At 33.5% G+C, this 21,930-nt stretch overlaps 1 protein-coding gene across 3 annotated transcripts in view; it reads left to right on the top strand.

Moving 5' to 3' along the window:
• The window catches only part of LOC149804531 (E3 ubiquitin-protein ligase UBR2-like), a 214,651-nt gene that overhangs the window by 89,468 nt on the left and 103,253 nt on the right, over positions 1 to 21,930 (top strand). For all 3 annotated transcript variants that reach the window (XM_089941199.1, XM_089941180.1, XM_089941188.1), the window contains 7 exons: positions 260 to 367; positions 5,711 to 5,776; positions 7,296 to 7,372; positions 14,882 to 14,976; positions 17,764 to 17,888; positions 20,244 to 20,296; positions 20,984 to 21,086. In XM_089941199.1, coding sequence (XP_089797325.1) covers positions 260 to 367; positions 5,711 to 5,776; positions 7,296 to 7,372; positions 14,882 to 14,976; positions 17,764 to 17,888; positions 20,244 to 20,296; positions 20,984 to 21,086 — 627 coding nt within the window. The remainder of the gene's footprint in view (positions 1 to 259; positions 368 to 5,710; positions 5,777 to 7,295; positions 7,373 to 14,881; positions 14,977 to 17,763; positions 17,889 to 20,243; positions 20,297 to 20,983; positions 21,087 to 21,930) is intronic.

Raw genomic sequence — 21,930 nt, forward strand, 5'->3', positions numbered from 1 at the left:
AGGCATGTGAGTGTCTGGTTTCCAGCCATTAATCTTACACGAATAATTGCAAAATAACTAAATTATGTATTACTTGTACAAAAATTTGTGAGAATTAAAATAAAGTCTTCTCAAAAGAAGATATTAGTTTCTGATATTTGAGTACAACAAAGTCACATGAATTGAACCAGCTGCAGAGCGAAATAACAGAAGAATATTTTCTCAGTATGATTAACATTTTTATGACAATTCTCACATGTTTATGATTTTTATGATGCAGAAACCAGACCCAGTGGAGTTGATGGAACACCCCCTTCAGTGCCAGGTTCTAGTGGCACAGTCTCAGGCAGGCATGTGGAGGCGTAATGGATACTCTCTGCTCAACCAGGTACACATAGTCTCTTCAGTCAAGAATTTTCAATTTGCCTTTAAAAGTCATTTGAAAGTGGTAGTTTTTATTCAGTAATGTGTACTTTACATACTTCATGGCCCTAATGTCAACTTGATCTGCTATGTGAATTCTTGCACGTGCTTAAAAGTCATTTGAAAGTGGTAGTTTTTATTCAGTAATGTGTACTTTACATACTTCATCGCCCTAATGTCAACTTGATCTGCTAGGTGATTTCTTGCACGTTCTAATATTATGGACCAGAAAGGTCATACATGTATTTTTAGGCATTTCTATTGTTCATTGGGTGCTCTGGGTGACTGAATGGTCTAAAGTGCTTGCCTTTAATGATCACTGTTATCTCACTTCTCTCCACATTGGTTCAAGTCATGAGCTTGACCTATGTGGTTATGTGAGAAAGCTTGCCAGTGCTTCAAGTGTGTCGGGTTCTTCCTTCATGGATATACTGGCTGCCATGTATCATGCTGAAGAATTGCGTTAAACCCATAAAACCATAAACCATTGTTCATTAACATCCACTTCATGCTAGTTATGCAACACTTGGACGATTTCACGAGTGGAGGCTATCCATTTGCTCTGTATTCACAGGTGTCTAAATTATAGGCACAATTAAGTTGCTGTCAGTGCAAGAACTTTAACAGGCTGAAGCTAATCTTACTACATATCTGGAATGTATGGGGTCAGATTCAGGTCATAATATAACATGCAAATGTTGGATGGAGATTCTTGGGACTACAATCTTGCATTGCACACAATTAAAAGCAAGTCAGGTAAAACACAATTAAAAGCAAGTCAGGTAGAACACAATTAAAAGCAAGTCAGGTAGCACACAAGTAAAAGAAAGGATAATGCCATTAGTAGTACCACCATTAATTATGCAATAGTACAACAGCCTGTCTATGCTTAGTATGGCATCCATTGTAGAGTACAAGCAATCATCACCAGCTTAGACATGGCCTCATCTGATGCAAGTAAATATTGGTTGTTGGAATCCAGTATCCCATTTGGCATTGTTAACCTCAACTGGAACAGACATTTTCAGTGGTACCATTAGAACTGCTTGCAGATAGGTATGACAGCCTGTCTATACTTCATATTAGATTTAAGGTAGGTAGACAGCAGTCAGCACCAGTTCATACACGGCCTCAATTTATGCAGGTAGGGACCAATACAGGGATCCAATATGCCCATAATCCATCCTAGCATCATGAACCTAGCACAAAAAGAATGGAGATTACAACCATGTTCTGTCAAGACCAGACTCTTCCAACAGATAACAGATCACTCATGATCTTCGCTGAATCCAATCTAGCCAACAACACGCCTGAGGGGGACTGCATATGATGATGAGATTTTACATATTCCATCTAAGCATCATAACACAGGCACTCACAGCAAAAGACATTCAGTATAGTACCACTGAAGTCCTATGTTGATCCATGGCTAGTTTAGTGCCATTGTGCCTAGTTGCTATTATGGACCCAGGGCAGTCTATACCCATGAAATGGTCTGTATCAGTTATGGATTCTAGTAGGCCTGGTACCATATGGAGCTATCTCAATCCAATGCCATCACCAGCCAATGTCAGAAGGCTCAGGATGACCTGTCATTACTTATTTCCAGTGTTGTTTATGGTCATGCAATAAAAGAGCAGCTCAGTGCTGACCTTATGTTATAGCTCTGACTGTTAATCTTGTACTGGAAGAGCTGCATTTCTCTCTATGACCACTAACTGGGCAATCATTATGTAACCTTTCTTGGATCACAATAGACCACCCATCTTTCTGTTGTGTTACGCTGTCTTTGTATAGTATGTATGCTTTGTTTAGTATGTATGCTGTTTTTGTGAAGTATGTGTGCTGTCTTTGTGTAGTATGTATGATGTTTTTGTATACTATGTATGCTGTCTTTGTATTGCATATATGTTGTCTTTGTATAGTATTATAGTGTCTTTGTATATAGTATTATGTTGTCTTTGTATATAGTATTCTGCTCTCATTGTGTAGTATTATGCAGTCAGTGTGTAGCATGTATGCTGTCTTTGTATAGGATTAAGTATTTGTGTAGTATGTTTTCTGTCATTGTGTGTGTAGTAGTATGTCTTTGTGTAGTATTATACTGTCTTTGATGGTATACATGTTGTCATTCAATAGTATGTATGCTGTCTTTGTGTAGTATTATACTGTCTTCGTTTAGTATTATGCTGTCTTTGTGTAGTATTATGCTGTCTTTGTGTAGTATATTTGCTGTCTTTGTGTAGTATTATGTTGTCTTTGATAGTATATATGTTGTCATTAAATAGTATGTATGCTGTCTTTGTGTAGTATTATGCTGTCTGTGTAGTATTATGCTGCCCTTGCATAGTATTATGCTGTCTTTGATAGTATATATGTTGTCATTCAAAAGTATGTATGCTGTCTGTGTGTAGTATTGGTTTTTTTTGATAGTATATATGTTGTCATTCAATAGTATGTATGCTGTCTGTGTGTAGTATTATGCTGTCTTTGATAGTATATATGTTGTCATTCAATCATATTATGCTGTCTTTGTGTAGTATGATGCTGTCTTTGACAGTATATATGTTGTCATTCAATAGTAGTATGTGTGCTGTCTTTTTGTAGTATGCAATACTGTTGTCTTTGAATAGTATGTATGCTATTCAATAGTAGTATGTGTGCTGTCTTTTTGTAGTATGCAATAATATGTTGTCTTTGAATAGTATGTATGCTATTCAATAGTAGTATGTGTGCTGTCTTTTTGTAGTATGCAGTACTATGTTGTCTTTGAATAGTATGTATGCTATTCAATAGTAGTATGGGTGCTGTCTTTTTGTAGTATGCAATACCATGTTGTCTTTGAATAGTATGTATGCTATTCAGTAGTAGTATGTGTGCTGTCTTTTTGTAGTATGCAATACTATGTTGTCTTTGAATAGTATGTATGCTATTCAATAGTAGTATGTGTGCTGTCTTTTTGTAGTATGCAATACCATGTTGTCTTTGAATAGTATGTATCTATTCAGTATTGACAAAATACATAAATGATTTTTACCACAAAAGATAAATCTGAATTATTTTTACTCTGTAATGACAATCATTTGTAGGAAGAGGGAATGATTTGCCATTTCTGAACTGAACAGTTGCTAATCAAACTGCTCAACAAACTTCTCATAATGACAGTCCATTTTCATCAAATGTCAATTATGTTTTTCCAGAAAGTCAGACTTCATCATGTTGCTAGAAGTGCTATTTTTTCTATTTGCCTCCATATATTTGATCATAGAAATGCATCTATACATCTGTTTACTTGACATATTTGCCATCTTTGATCATAGAAATGTATCTATACATCTATTTCCTTGACATATTTACCATCTTTGATCATAGAAATGCATCTATACATCTATTTACTTGACATATTTGCCATCTTTGATCATAGAAATGTATCTGTACATCTATTTACTTTACATATTTGCCATCTTTGAGGGGCCCAGAGTGGCCGAGTGGTCTAAAGCGCTCACCGATACGGATCATTGCCATCACACCTCTGTCTGCATCGATTCGAGTCTCAGATTCGGCTAATGTGGTTATGTGAGAAAGCTTGCCAGTAGCTTCTCGTGGGTCGGTGGTTCTTTCCGGGTTTTTTCCGGGTTCTTCCTCCACCATTAATACTGGCCGCCATGTATGGCCTATCTTGTGCTGAAAAATGGCATTAAACCCTACAGCAACAGCAACAACAGCAACTGCCATCTTTGATCATAGAAATGCATCTGTTTCCTTGACATTTTTACCATCTTATATTTGATAATAGAAATGCATCTCTTTGTTCATATACTTGATGATACTGTATATACTTGCTTATAAGTTGGGTCCAGCTGCAAATAACATAGTCCCTAATCTGCCATTGCATAATGCAAATAATATAGACCCTGATCTGCCATTGCTTAATGCAAATAACATAGTCCCTGATCTGCCATTGCTTAATGCAAATAACATAGTCCCTGATCTGCCATTGCATAATGCAAATAATATAGACCCTGATCTGCTATTACATAATGCAAATAATATAGACCCTGATCTGCCATTGCATAATGCAAATAATATAGACCCTGATCTGCTATTGCATAATGCAAATAATATAGACCCTGATCTGCTATTACATAATGCAAATAACATAGTCTCTGATCTGCCATTGCATAATGCAAATAATATAGACCCTGATCTGCTATTGCATAATGCAAATAATATAGACCCTGATCTGCTATTACATAATGCAAATAACATAGTCTCTGATCTGCCATTGCATAATGCAAATAATATAGACCCTGATCTGCCATTGCATAATGCAAATAATATAGACCCTGATCTGCTATTGCATAATGCAAATAATATAGACCCTGATCTGCTGTTGCATAATGCAAATAACATAGTCCCTGATCTGCCGTTGCATAATGCAAATAATATAGACCCTGATCTGCTATTGCATAATGCAAATAATATAGACCCTGATCTGCCATTGCATAATGCAAATAATATAGACCCTGATCTGCTATTGCATAATGCAAATAATAAAGACCCTGATCTGCCATTGCATAATGCAAATAACATAGTCCCTGATCTGCCGTTGCATAATGCAAATAATATAGACCCTGATCTGCCATTGCATAATGCAAATAATAAAGACCCTGATCTGCCATTGCATAATGCAAATAACATAGTCCCTGATCTGCCATTGCATAATGCAAATAACATAGTCCCTGATCTGCCATTGCATAATGCAAATAACATAGTCCCTGATCTGCCGTTGCATAATGCAAATAATATAGACCCTGATCTGCTATTGCATAATGCAAATAATATAGACCCTGATGTGCTGTTGCATAATGCAAATAACATAGTCCCTGATCTGCCGTTGCATAATGCAAATAATATAGACCCTGATCTGCTATTGCATAATGCAAATAATATAGACCCTGATCTGCCATTGCATAATGCAAATAATATAGACCCTGATCTGCTATTGCATAATGCAAATAATAAAGACCCTGATCTGCCATTGCATAATGCAAATAACATAGTCCCTGATCTGCCGTTGCATAATGCAAATAATATAGACCCTGATCTGCCACTGCAAAATGCAAATAATATAGACCCTGATCTGCTGTTGCAATAAGATGGACACTGATCTGTCATTTCATAATGCAGTTAAGGGAATATGTTGTTTTACTGGTGCATTATATAACAGCAAGTTTGGATCTGACTTATAAGTGTACTATACTTTTATGTTAGTTACTTTAAATTTCATTTTGTTTATTTTGAACAGATTTTCTTCTATCAGAATGTCAAATGCAGGACAGAAATGTACGACAAGGACATTGTCATGTTGCAAGTAAGTACTACTTCAGACGACAGGGAATATAGCATTCTTGATTCTGTTACTCTTTCTTATTGTCAGGACTTTGAAAGCCGTCAGTTTGGTCCACACCACTGGTCATCAGTTTGGCCTACACAACTTTGTGATGTTCATTCAATTCTTTGATGATGGGTCATTGTTATAACATTTGTATTGTTCAATATTCTGGGGAAGATGAAAATAAATTGAGACAATGGGTCATTGTTACAGATTAAAGCATTTGTATTGTTTGATATTCTAGGCAAGTATGAAATAATGTGAGATGAACTTGCAAGTACATATCCTTTGGGTGAGATCACAATATCCAGTGTTGCAAACACCCTGATTTATTAATTACCTTTATTTTTTAATGATGAAATTGTATTAAAACTGCTTTTTCCAAATTAAAAAAATAACATTTTTGAATTGTTTTCATGAAATTTTACATTTAATTCACACTTAAGTACATTGCATGATTTGACCTATTTTACTTATAAGAACCCCTCATGTGCTTAACAGCACCTTATACATTTCTTGACATTGTCCAAAAAGATAAATATAACTAGATCATCTATTGCCATCTATTTGCACAAGAAATCATTCATAATAATGCATGTTCTGAAACCAGATTTAAGATTGATAACTGCTTGTAATGATTTGATTTTCATAGTATCATTTCTTTTCCATTTAATTCAATGTCTGAAAATAATCAGATACCTACCTTGTGTGGATAGAATAAGTCAGTCCCTTTGGATGACTACTAGAAATTGGTTAATTACCACTAAAGTGTTTTACCTATTTAAAAACTTTGTAAAGAAAATTTTCTTTGAAGTATGACTATTTGAAGTATCAAGTCATCGAATGGGCTTCAGCAGTCATCATAGCATTCATATCAGTTTCAGTTTTAGTGACTCCGTACTCTCCGTGGTTAAAGTTTTGGGCACATCGGTTTAAACTGTCATTCTTTCAGTAGTCTTAATACAGATTTAGTATCACATTTTGAATAATGTGAATTTAGAATTTGTATTTTAAAAAATAATTAAAGTTTAATGCTTGAGTTACATAGCTAATTTAATAATTGACCATGTGCTGAATTGGCACATATTTGAATGAGCGAATTGGCCAGCACCATACAGCAGTGGTCATATAAAAGCAAGTAAGGATTGCACACAATTTGTTGCTTTTGAAATGTTAGCTACAACACAAGGTAAATGTATGACTTACAAACCATAGCCCTCAGGTCACATTTTAACCTCAGGTGTCCTGTTAGACTTTCTAAAAATGGCATTGCTTTCGTCACATCTTTTAATCTGATTATCACAGTCATCATGACTTACAAAAGGACTGAGAGGAGAAAGTTTGGAAAGAGAAACCGGTACAACCAGGATGTGAATTACTGATATTTCAAAATGATGTATAACAAAATTGCACATTTTTAACCAGACGGAAAAATTATAATAGAGTAGGTTTGCATTTTATATATTTCCAACTATTCAAATCTTATTAAATAATTCAGGTGGCAGCATCCATTATCAGCTCAGATGAGTTTTTGATTCACCTTCTTCAGAAGTTTGGTCTTATGCAGTGGGTCAAGTAAGTAGTAAATCTTTGTGGTATATTACTTGTTTATAACACTGCATTCATCATTCCTAAATATTATTTAATCTAAATCAGTTAGAAATATTTACACTTTTTTAAGTGGACATTTTTGTTAGTTTTCCATGTTTACAACTGTTCATTGTCTAAAGTGTTAAAAATATCTAATGTTGAGAGTTTTACTATTATATTGGTTACAGAGAATAAAAATATCGAAAATGTTGAAATTTTTACTATTGGTTGATGAGAAGTAATTGAAATCAGTATATGTTTCTGTTTCATTAAATTATATCCTTTGGGATAAAAGAACTCATTAACATTTTTGTACTGAGTAGAAATTGCTATAAAAAATGTCTTTTGAGAGTGATTCCATTTTATCATATATAGATAGTATTTTCTTATATCAATATTGATCAAGTGGAAAGTCAGAAATGATCCAGAGAGTATCCAAGCAATAGTCTGCTGTTGAAACCATAAGCATATTCATATGCCATGAGTAGCTCACAATTTGATATACAAACAGTCAAAGCAATGTCATATATATATAATTTTCTCTGTTAACTTAACATTGTCTGCATTGTTCAGTATTTTGTGATACTAAACACCTGACTACTGCATGACATGTGCGACTAAAAAGAGTATAGTATATTAAGAACTACTTTGTAAACAAAATCTGTAGACTTGTATAGTAGATGCTTTAGGTTCTTCATTTGTTAGATTTATTTGTAGATGAAGTAAAGAAGCTGTTTCATCTATTTTAAAGTAGAGATAAAGTGAATAATGTGGACGAGTTAACTGAGTCACAAATTAAACTTTCAAAGAAGCAAACAAATGAATGTGATATTAGCAATTTTTACAACAAATATGAGAGATACAGTATTGAAAATACCAATCTGGTCATTTAAACATTTAAGAGAAATGTTTGTAATTTTTCATAAATGGAACATTTCAGGCTATGACCAGTGCTGTCTGGGGTATACAAAAATAGCATAGAAAAGCATATTGAGGCCAAGGGCAATCACATATCTATCAGAGATGTGCCATTTTATTAGTCAAAGTACTAAATTTGAGGGGGGAAAATGCCACTAAAGGTTTTGTCGAAAAGTAATGGCCTCAGAGCCTAAGCCAAGAAGACAAAGAATTATTATTTCCTCTGACTGAATGGACTGTCACACACCAACTTTTTGATACACTGTTTTGGATTTAGACTAGTGATAGATGCCATATAGATATTAACATAGATGGGGTCCCTACAAAGAGCTTGCAAGTGACAAGGCATAAACATGTCTTCTTTAGCTGTTAAAAAGAATGACAAAAATATACTTACATATTTGTGTTTTGAATTTCCTCAGAATGTACTTTGTTAGTTCAGCAAATTCAAATTACATGAGTTACTTCATGGGTTCTAAAACTTGATTACACATCATGAAATTGTAATGTAATTTCAACTACATTTCCAACTGCAATAACATTCTCCTTACTTCACTCAAAATGAAATGAACATGGTATTCCATAGGGCCTTTTTGATAATTTCAGTTGAAAAAGTTCATATTTTTCCCACATTATGATTGCAACATTTAATGACAGAACATAAACTCACATGCAGCTGAGTATAGACTCCCTTCCTGCTTAAATCACATGTACTTTGTGTGGAATTGATGCAGCTAATATATCCTGTCCATAACCAGCAGAATTGAGTAGAATTGGCCCCCCCAAAAAAACAAAATTGTCCATTCCAGACTAACTAAAAACGTTGTTGCAATGCACATTCATTCACAGTATGACTCTAAATTTTAGTTTTAAGTAGACCAAAACGACAATTCTTTTTTTAAACTAATGTTGAGTACATAACAAAGTTCAAAGGTTGTTGGGTAGTGCTTTATGCGCATTAATATTATTATGTATAGATGAATCTATGGCTGTGTATTTATTTTGGAATGAAGCATAAATTCGATTACTTTGTTTCTTGATTGACATATAGCACATACCATTACATAAACAGCTGAACATGTCTAATTGATAAATACTGGCAATTCTGTTTGTTACATATAGGGAGATATACAACCTGACACAAACTGACATATACAGATACATAGAAATCTGAATGTTACAATTTGTTTTAAATTTTTAAATACACTCTGTAGGCGATATTTGTGTAAATTACTATACAAACAATATTTGTAACACCTGAGTACATTAGTGCAATCAGTGTCGTTTTGGCACTAAATTTTACAGCAGAAGGATGCACAATTTACGAAGGATATGCAATGTGTGATGGATATACAATATGTGAAGGATATATAGTATATGAAGGTATACAATATGTGAAGTATATACAGTATGTGAAGGATATACAGTATGTGAAGGATATACAATATGTGAAGGATATGCAATATGTGAAGGATATGCAATATGTTAAGGATACACAATATGTGAAGGATATGCAATATGTGAACATTTGATCATTAAGTCTTATCAGATGGGTATAAAAATATGTGTAGCCATAGGTTGAACCATTTGTTCATGAATTTTCTACTGGATTGATTTACCTTTGAAATATATTTGTCAGTTTTAAAATATCTACTAAAAATCTGAATAAAAAGTTCTGAATTTAAAGGTGATTTAGAACATTTTGATGTTTAAAATGTTTTTTTATAACTGTAAAATATGAAATAATGTTTGGAATATCAGCACCGGATATTATAGTTTTGCCAAATTTCTTACGAATATTAAAACTTTCTTTTATCCATTGTTCTAATTTAATCCATTATGATTTACTTTTCTGCACTCCAATTTACAATTGACTCCTCATCCAGTTTACAAAAACTACCTTTATCTTTAACCAGTATTCTGGATTTATGTAAAAAAAATAATTTGTATACAAAAATTATGCAATATTTTAAACTGTTAAACCATTAGTTTTATATCAACATTGTGATCATGTAGAAAAAATAATGAATTATTTTATTGAATGTATAATGTCACCCCCTCATCTCATGTGTAGACTATTTTTTTAGTTTTCTTCAGTAATGAAATTAAAAAAATTATGCATCCTTTCTTATGCAATAAAATAAATTGATGCTGTCATTTTTTCATTTGGAATTAAATTTGTCCAAGTTTGACATTTTTTCCTAATGACCGACATAATCTAAAAATGTTGTCTTCAATCCATACAATGATTGCTTCATCATAGGAGTAGAGGGAACCATAACATGGAACTATATAGATGATATTATGAATGACAGTTTAATGCCAATCATTTATACAAAACTTGTATGACCCGCACTTATTTTAATTGTTCCATGTTGGGGAGGTCGCGGCTTTGAACCCCGGCCGAGTCATACCAAAGACTTATAAAAATGGTACTAACAGCTGCCTCGCTTGGCACTCAGCATTAAGAGGTTAGTGTTAGGATTGGTCGGCCTGGTGTTAGGTAAATGTGACTGGGTGGAACATCATGCTATATGTCTGCAGCATGATGCCCCAGTGCTAGACATCACTATAAACTGTCACACTGCAGACATCTTAGCAATGTGACTGAAAAATTGTTAAAGCTACGTTAAAAATCTAAATCACACACACACACACACCATGTTGGGGAAAAAAGAAAAAACATTTTCAACTTCTTGCCATGCTTATAGTATATTTTTCCCTGTTGGTAAGAGTTTGAACCAACAAATGATTTATTTGTATCCAGAAGTAAATATGTTGTTAAAATCAATGCATGATAAAGCTGTTCATTTACTTTTTTGTTTAACAGCTTTTCTCAACTGTGATATCTTAGGTGCCTTAATAAAATCTTTAATTTTAAATATTTTCACACCTCCATGTATATATTCTTCAAAAATCCAATATATTTTAATATGTTCTAATTCTGAATCCCAAATTAATCTTTAAAAAAATAAACAATTTTTTAAGTTCTTTTGTGGGCAATTATGGTGGATCAGGTAAAGATTGAAATAATTGTATAAAATTAAATCAAGCCTAGGACTAAATTATGGCAAAGTTGTTTCTTTCTTCTTTATGATCTCTTGCAAATTTTAAACCCCAAATAACATATTTTAAATTTTTAAAATATTACACCTAAATATTTTAATTACCTTTGGTCCTAATCTAAACTGTATTCCTTACACAATGATATTAATTTGTAGTCCTGACTTACTTTAAAATTTTGTAGTATGTCTAATGTGGTTCTAACATGTATTTAGCTACCATGTAAAATATCATACTGCATATTGACTTAAGTTGTTTTCAGTATTATTAATAATAATTCTTTTAATTGCTACTTTGTTTCTTATCATGTTTCCCGGAACCACGACACACAAAATAAATAGATATGGATGAATTGGATCTCCATGACAACATACTCATTTTACATTTTAAAAAGACTAACATATTTCAGTTTTGCAATATCTGTTTTTTACCTCCCTTAAAATAGTTTGATCCATTTTAGTATTCAAGCATCAAAAGTGAAGTATTTCCAACAGTTTTTTCTATAAAATTTCGAGGAAGTCGTATCAAATGCCATCTGAAAATCTATGGACAAAATTAGACCATGGATATCTTGTTTTCTTGTTTGAAATAATATGTCTTATATCATTCAATATTTTCCCCAATAAATTTATCAGAAATAAATCCCTCTTTATCTTCATGTATTAAAATGTCCAAAACACTTTTTATTGTATGTGTGATACAACCTGAAAGAATTTTGTAAATTACAATCAGTAAGGATCTTCGTCACCAGTTCCTTAAAAGGTAACTATTTTTATTTAGTTTTAGTATGCATGTTATGATACCATTTTTTTAGTAACTGATAATAAACCTGATTTCTATACACAGTGTATTGGTCTCAGTATAAACACCCAAAAATGTTTAAAAACTACAATAAATCCATCTAAACCTTGACTTTTATCATTATGCATGTATTTAACTACCTTTGCAAATTCTTGATAAATAATTTCACCATCTAAACTTTGACATATTGTTAGCAAGCTTGCATTCATATGGACCTGGATCATCTTTCAGTACTGTCTCTTCTGAAATAATAGTGTTTTCCTATCATTGATTATAAAATTTTTTTTGGTCTAAATATCTTTTGTATCTTTATATTCATTTCCAAATTTGACATGATTATGTTTGTATAAGTGCTACTTTCTACATTAAATAAGTATTTAATTGGCTTTTCCCCCCTTATCTAAATATATTGCTTTTGATTTTAGCATCAACCCTTGAATTTTCTTAGTTCTTATTGCTTACAATTGTTAATTTCTATTTACTAAGTCATGTATTTCATTGTTTACTTCTTATGCTTATGTAATCTTGATATATTTCATTTTCCATATGTTCAGTGAAGTATATTTTCTTTAGAACTTTCCTCTTTTTGTTTTCTGAAGGATCTGTTACTTGCAAAATACAACTAATTAAAACATTAGTAATTAAATCACTCAAAATCAAGTCAGCATTTTGTTGCCTTGGATTTTTCTTTTTCATGTAAACTCCTTTTGTTTTCATTAGAGATCCTCCAAGTATCGAATTATTCTAAACTTTCCATCATAGCTGTCAGTTTTTCTAAGTATTTGGGTATTTATGTTTTTATAATTTTCTGAATCCTTTTCCTTATCCCAGTATCAAGCTTCAATCATCACAGCAAACAATAAAATCATTCAGAAAATCTTATATTTATCATCAATTTTTCATAAAGTTGTGGCTTATCATTATTTGCTCCACTAATTAATGTTCTAGTCTTCCTTTGTAATGTAAAAAAACTATAAAATAATTTGTCATTTTATCTTTTTTATACTGATTTAGTTTATAATCAGTATTATTTCTGAATAAAATTGCCTACTATTATTCTTATGTGAAATGAAAATAGCATCTAATTCCCCTTAAGATTTAACAAGGAACTCTTGGTGTCAAGTTATTTGAAAATATTGTAGGTAGATTATGTTGGGTTTTTTTTGCTTACAAAGTGAAAAATATCAGTCCTTTTCTTAGTATTGGCTACACCCCTACAGTTTTGGGAAAATATTCTTTTATGACTATTCACTGTATACTAATTATTAGCCTGTGTCAGAGACAAAAGATTAAGGTGAATACATATATGTATCTTATTCTCATAAGGACCCAGTATCAGGTTGATAATTGTATGAAAAGATTATAACATGATAATCCATTAATTATAATCAAAACATCTAATTGCCTGAATCATAACAACTAGCATCACTAATAAATATGCACATTATTAATCAGGGTTTGTCTTATTCATTACGTATAGGATAATTTTAAAGTTTGGGATATTGTAATACCCTCCATCTGTCTGTCTGTCCATCATTTTGCTAAATTATCCCCTGAACTGCTGGATGGAGTCTCACAGAACTTTGTAGTTATGTTGTGTTAGTGGCAACCGTCTACCAAAGGTATGTTATCACTTTCACCCCAGGGGTCATTGGGGGTAGTCAAAAGTCATATATTCATAAATCCAATGACATGGACATATTCTAATCCTATTTTATAGTGCAATCCTTGCAAAAATATACATCATACATTTGAATGATTTTGCATTATGACCCCTGGCACAGAGTCAGATAGGTTGTGTTGGAATATGCATTAAAAAGCATGGTGATTTAAAATGGCAGACTGTCAGGTGGGTCGTGTTGGAATATGCACTGAACAGTGTCAGGTGGGTTGTGTTGGAATATGCATTAAAAAGCATGGTGATTTAAAATGGCAGACTGTCAGGTGGGTTGTGTTGGAAAATGCATTGAACAGTGTCAGGTGGGTTGTGTTGGAATATACATTAAAAAGCATGGTGATTTAAAATGGCAGCCTGTCAGGTGTGTAGTGTTGGAATATGCAGTGAACAGTGTCAGGTGGGTTGTATTGGAATATGCATTAAAAAGCATGGTGATATAGAATGGCAGACTGTCAGGTGGGTTGTGTTGGAATATGCATTAAACTGTCAGGTGGGTTGTATTGGAATATGCATTAAAAAGCATGGTGATTTAAAATGGCAGACTGTCAGGTGGGTTGTGTTGGAATATGCATTAAACAGTGTCAGGTGGGTTGTTTTGGAATATGCATTAAACAGTGTCAGGTGGGTTGTATTGGAATATGCATTAAAAAGCATGGTGATATAAAATGGCAGACTGTCAGGTGGGTTGTGTTGGAATATGCATTGAGCAGTGTCAGGTGGGTTGTGTTGGAATAGGCATTGAACAGTGTCAGGTGGGTTGTATTGGAATATGCATTACAAGGCATGGTGATATAAAATGGCAGACTGTCAGGTGGGTTGTGTTGGAATATGCAGTAAAAAGCATAGGCATTTACAATAGCAAAACCATTACGGTTACTCTAGTATGACTTGTGATATTTTGCAGACAGTATACAGTCTGATCATTGGTGCTTGACCAGATGTCAGGTTTGTGTTGACTCTGTTTGCAGCATTTAAATATGCCTTATACACAAGTAAATAATCACCGAGTTGAATTCTGTACAATTCTATTTCAGACATGATTATGACATCCCTAGTGGGCAAGAGGACAGTGTAAGACAGACGATCATTTTGTCCGAGGAGTTCCTAGACCTCCTGATCGTCATACTTAGTAAGCAGTCAATTTTATTCTCTTTTGAAATATACTCTTCCTTAAACACTTCAATACAGAAATAAATAGAACTCATGTTTATACCTGTAAAATAATCAGAACTTACTTTCAAACCTGTCAAATAAAGAGAACTCACTTTCATACCTGTAAAATAATCAGAACTTATTTTCATACCTGTAAAATAAAGAGAACTTGCTTTCATACCTGTAAAATAAAGAGAACTTACTTTCAAACCTGTAAAATAAAGAGAACTCACTTTCATACCTGTAAAATAATCAGGACTTACTTTCGTACCTGTAAAATAAAGAGTACTCACTTTCATACCTGTAAAATAATCAGAACTTACTTTCATACCTGTAAAATAAAGACAACTTACTTTCATACCTGTAAAATAAAGAGAACTTACTTTCATACCTGTAAAATAAAGAGAACTTACTTTCATGTCTGTAAAATAGGATACATTTCATGCATTACTTCTAAGAAGCCAAGGAACTTTAGTAGAGTAGTTTATCTTGTAAGACAGTTTGTTTAACTATCTTTGTGGGATACTTTTTAGGTAAAGAAAATCTTCCTATATGTGTAGTGTGTCATTTTTCTCGTATGTGTAATGTGTTTGTCAGAACACTCTCTCACTAGAAATTAGACATTTTCCAGTCAGTCAAGTTTTTCACCATTTAGATAAATCCAAAATATGTTAATATCAAGGATCCTGAAATTCAAATGGCTCTGAATGGAAATTATTTCCCCTATAATTAATTTGATGGCCTTATATTTGTGAAATTTAATATATAAATATTCAAAGGAGACATAAGTTGTGTCCAAAAGAAAAATAGTGATGTACCTAGCTAATAAATGTACTGGAAAATGTGCTCTTTTTGGTTATCTTTTCTTACATGTTTTGATGATTTTGATAATACTTAAATGATCACATGATAGATAAATCCCTCTGACCCTTCCTTGTAATGCAAGCATCCTTTAAAGTTTCAACCAAGTAAAATAAACTGTTAATAAGGGTAGCTGACCTGTAAGAGTGGCTTCCCATTATCTATATAATAGACAAAAAGAAGGTTTTTTTTGTGAGGGCTGGATTAAGAGGTAGAGAGAGTTATCTTGATGTAATGTGTTTAGGTAAGTCCAAGAAGATCTCAAGAAAATTTTATCCAAATTAGTTTGGAAAAGAGAACTGTGCTATTTGCCCTAGAAAGGTGCATAGATCAAGTTATTGCGTAATGGTCACAGCAGTGGCTGCATACATCAGACAACAAGGAGCTACTCATGTTCCATTTTTGTGTGTAGAAGTCTCGAACCTTCTTCACTGGGCAGAATCAAAAAGAATTACACTCTTGAGTTTTCCACATTCCAGGAAAGAATAATATCCTTGCAGACAGTTTGTTCAGAACAGGCAAGGTATAGTTATCGCTACAGCTTTTGGCTGTATCAACATGGGCTTTTGACCAATTGACTTCTTGTGATACCTAGCTGGTCCTAAATGAAAATAACATCAGTTGTATATCCAATATGGCTGTTACAACAGCTGTCTTAAAATTCTTGTTGGCACTACTCCTGAATGGATGAGCATTATGTCATGGGGTTTTTCACCAAAAGACTTCTACTGATGTCTACTTTGTCCAGAATAAAGATGGCATGAAGCCAACAACCATCATAGCTAATTTGAAAATTTTGTTATACTTGAAGAATATCAGAGATAGTTTCAACACCCAATAGTTAAAAGGAAGAAATATTCAGATCTTGAATTAATGGAAATCCTTTTTGCCTAGTGGAGTATCAGTCACTTCAAGGGACTCTTGTGATTAGGTAAAATTATTGGTCACTATTAGATGCCATCCTCATCACCTGTCTATCATTAGTTAGGGTCCTAAAACAGAATGAGGATGTGCTATTGCACATGGAGTTGGAATGGGTACAGGAGGTTGGTGCATCTAACACAGATGAGGTTTTTTCCATTATGGAAAGGGTAAGATAAACAATACTGACAGGCAAGTATTACATAATTAAATTTAGTTTACCATTCCCCCCCCCAAAAAAAAAAACAAACTAATTTAAAGTCCAGGATATATGCTTTTACATTTGTGTTATGGTTTGCTTTTTTAGTTATTGATAGTTTTAACAATTGGAACCAAATAATGATCAAACAAGGTTAGTCTGTGACACCTCATTTCATTGTCTGACAAGAATGTGTAAACTAGACCTTGTTAAAATTAGATTTAATTGGTAATACCTTTATTGACTGTCAACTTCAAATTAGACTTAATTGGTGACACCTTAATTCATTGTCAACTTCAATTTAGGCCTATTTGGTGACAATGTAATTCGTTGTCTACTTCAAATTAATCTGAATTGGTGACACCTTAATTCATTGTCCTACAAAGAAACAATCTGTAAACTAGATCTGGTGACCTTTGAATTTTACTTTGTTATTTTGTTTATTTGACGGTTTAATTAAAACAAGTTGTTTTTATGATGTTTGAGATATGCTGTGATTCATGTCTGATTGCTCATTTATGTGCTGGTCATTTAAGTATGTCTATTGATTATGCACCTGTACTGCCTAGCATGCAGCTTTGGTCAAATGTCATTCATAGAAAAAGGGAATTTAAAGTTGTTGAATAAAGGTTTAAGCATGTACTTTTACCAGATATGTAACACTCCATTTTTAACAGAAAAAATGATGAATTTTGCATTATATGACACATAGCTTTGGGCCCATGTTTTACACATAGCTTCGGGCCCATGTTTTCTGAGTACTTAATATGCCATGTATTTCAGGTGAGAGGTATGTCCCTGGAATTGGAGAAGTGACAGATGCAGATAGAGTGAAACGTGAAGTGATTCACCAGCTTTGTATATCTCCCATGGCTCATAGTGAATTGACGAAGGCACTACCAGAAGATGTCAGTACTATATATACCCATATGATATACGTGTTAGAGTCGTATTTGAAAGTGTATAAAATGCCATCAGATAAGATTCTTTCATTTTGATAAAATATCAAGGAAACTCAGGCCAATCCTTCTCACTGGTATGTGAAATAAACAGCTGATCTAGTTCAAACATGTTCACATTTTAGCACATGTTCACAGATGGATACAATTATTCAGTTTTCAGACTATCTCCAGTTTAGACAAGATGGTCAGTAGTCCAGGTATGGTTGTAACAACTTAGGTAACCATTGGTGTTGATGGTCTTGTGTTAGGAGCATTTGATTCACTTGTAGGGAATACAGTCTTGAAAAGAAACCAGTAGGATGTTCAGCATTGCCTATAACCTTTTCTCCTTTTTTTAAAATTAAATGTAAATGTGACCCAGAATCTATCCAAAGGAGAAATCAAATTTTTAATAAATTATGTTTCTGAGGGTACATACCCGATCCTATTACTATTCAACCAATCCACCCTTTTCACAAATGTGAGCATTTTTATTTATGTTTTGCTCAAGCTACAATTAAAGAAAGAGCCATAGCAACAATCAAGTGGCCAGAGAGTTAATGAGTACGAGTCTTTTCCCTTTGTCTAAGTTATATAGACGGGAGTAACGCATATTTTGTCTTTTTTATTGCTGAATTTGAAAGGTAGTGGAGCTTCTTTCCTAACATTAATGTAGTTGGGTGAATACTCTCAGAGAAACTTAATTTACTACAAATTTGCTTTTTTATGCATACATCAACTGTGATATAATGTGATGACCTCTAATGACAGACAACGTTTAGTTGGTATATGATGTAGTCTTTAAAAACAAGTTTCATCGGATTATTATTATCATTATTATTATTATTATTATTATTATTATTACTTTCAATAAAGCCTTATCCAGTTAAATGCATATTGCAATTGTAATGTCATCACATTCTTTCCTATCACTGTGTACCACTTTTGGTCCTGGAGTATGTCCTTGGATGTGGCCAATGGGTAAAAATGCATGATAGTTTTTAGATGCCAGCCATCTACATTTACCTAATAGAGTATGTCCTTGGAATTGCCAGGGGGTAAAAATGCATGATAGGTTGTGTTTGCCTGTCATCTACAGTTACCAAATGGAGCAACTCAATGAAAAAAGATGGCGTCAGCACAAATTAGGACCAAACTTTGTAGATGGCTTGAAGTTGGGGTAAGGAAGAGGCCAGTCTCTTAGGGGGATAAAAAGGATAAAAATTAAGGGTCACTTTGGCTGAAAAGAAGACAAATGGTTTCTGCATACAATAATCAGTTCTGCATCACTGACCTTGACCAGACATTGAGGATGGCTTGAAGTTTGATGCATCTAAATGAAGTCTGGCCATACTTTGCACTTTGTAAGGTTGTTTGCTTATCAGCCTTTTCCATGTGTCTCATGCTGCTGAATGGCACCAGATTGGAAATCCATTCAGTTGTGCTTGGGTCAGTGCCCAGTCACAGGTTGATAAGGGATTGTTTTAAAGTTCCTTTTTGTATGACTTGTGACCTTTAGCAGGATATTTAGAATGTCATTGATAGCTAGGATACTGTTAATACATTAGAAATATCTTTGGGAATCTGATTGAACAGAAACTATGGAAGTTTCCCAGTATAAATGTCAGCTAGGGATTCAGACTGCATGTCATGAACTGCCCAAGAACAAACAAAAATTTGAGTGAAAATTTCAAAGATTGTGGTTGGCTTAAAGCTAGAAATGCTCGCCATGCACTTGCCTGAAATGGAAAAGGGAAAACCATGTATCCTGGTGTTTAGATTATCATTTTTTCTCACCCAGTAATATTTCTGTTTCACCCGCTTTAGAAGTCAGATGGGAATCTTCCGCTCTTCAGTTAATTCATGGTATCATCACTGACAGTCTGTTAAACATGCAGTTAGTGTAAAATGTACCATTCATGTTATGCTTATTTTTCATCCAGTTATTACCCTATGTAGAATAGGTAACAACATCATATACTTGTGACATTCCAGCCCTTGGGTCCTATCTCTGGTTGGGACCAATCAGATCATATGCTTATTCTTCTTTGATATATCAACAGCTACTCTTGGGGCCATATCACATGTTTATTGCTTGAAAGGGTATAAAGTACTTTAATAAAGGATTCTACATGCACTGTAACAAAGCATTGTACATGTACTGTGACAAAACGTTGTATATGCACTGTAACAAAGCATTGTACATGTACTGTGACAAAGCGTTGTATATGTACTGTAACAAAGCATTCTATATGTACTGTGACAAAGCATTCTGCCTGTGCCCAACAAAATTGGATCATTATGAGATTTTCTTCATTTCAGGTAAATAATGAGACTGGATTAGAAGATGTTGTTAATGATGTTGCTATTTTCAAGTAAGTAAAGTAACATGAAATTCATGCTTGAAAAATGGAACCTATTTGCAACCAACTGATTAATTAAATTTTCTTGTTGCTTTTAAATTACAATTTGTTGATATTGAAGTTTGTGGTTTCTAGAGATCACAATTTCACTGCAATTTAATTACATGGATTTGTCACTGTCTTCTGTTTTGATTTCTTATTCGAATAATGTGTATTCACATTTATTTAGTTTATATGGAATCTTCCCACAAACTCCCCAATGGATTGATTAACAGGTGAATGTGTCAGAATACAGATTGAAATCCAAATATTATATTGTCTATCTATTTTTCTTTCTTACAACCAAATTCCATGATTACCATTGTCTGTGGTCCATCATGTAAGAATAGTTTCTAGGGATTTGTCTTACCAATTTTGTAGAGTTTTTCATAAAATGTGTTTTTACAGGTGAAAGCTTAAATCTTCATCATTTGAATTGAAAAGAATTTGTTCATCATTTCCATGCAAATGACACACATTTAATATACTGTATAGTTCCATTGACGTTACTATTGCGTTCACCGAGTGTCATTAAAAGTGGCAGATCCAACAAAAGTCAATTCAAATTGTTTTAAATGAAAATGGTTTGTGACATTTTCAATTCTGCATTGTACATATTGATATGGAAAAGTGCATTGTTGGATCAATTTCTGTCTGCAGGAAGTCTCCTGGCCTGGGAAAAGGGAGATATGAACTTAAACCAGAGTTTTATGGACAGTACAACCCGTACTTCTATCACTATACTAAACAGGAGCGTTCAAAGGTTGGTAGATTTTTTTCTTCTCCCCATTATGTCAACATAAGCATATTTTAATGAACACAACAGTTGTTTACCATACAATTTCAGAAGGTCATATCATCCTATTTCAGGGATAGGCTGCAGTTCTTTATGATGCTACTTTAGGGATAGACTGCAGTTCTTTATGACCCTACTTTAGTTGACTACAGTTCTTTATGACCGTACTTCAGTTGACTGCATTTCTTTATGACCCTACTTTAGGGATCGACTGCAGTTCTTTATGACCCTAATTTAGTTGACTGCAGTTCTTTATGACCCTAATTTAGTGGACTGCAGTTCTTTATGACCCTACTTCAGTTGACTGCCGTGCTTTATGACCCTACTTTAGGGATAGACTGCAGTTCTTTATGACCCTTCTTTAGTTGACTGCAGTTCTTTATGACCCTAATTTAGTTGACTGCAGTTCTTTATGACTCTGCTTAAGTTGACTGCATTGCTTTGTGACCCTTCTTTAGTTGACTGCAGTTCTTTATGACTCTAGTGATAGACTGCAGTTCTTTATGACCCTACTTTAATTGACTTCAGTGCTCTATGACCCTACTTTAGGGATAGAACTCAGTTCTTTATGACCCTAATTTAGTTGACTGCAGTTCTTTATGACCCTAATTTACTTGACTGCAGTTCTTTATGACCCTACTTTAGTTGACTGCTGTTCTTTATGACCCTAATTTAGTTGACTGCAGTTCTTTATGACCCTAATTTAGTTGACTGCAGTTCTTTATGACCCTACTTTAGGAATATACTGTACAAATTGTGCCTTCCTTTTCCTTCAATACATTTATCCTTATCATGATCATATTTAGATGTT

Source organism: Sinohyriopsis cumingii, chromosome 2, assembly GCF_028554795.1.
Source record: "Sinohyriopsis cumingii isolate HCF-2022 chromosome 2, ASM2855479v2, whole genome shotgun sequence".
Lineage (NCBI taxonomy): Eukaryota > Metazoa > Mollusca > Bivalvia > Unionida > Unionidae > Sinohyriopsis > Sinohyriopsis cumingii.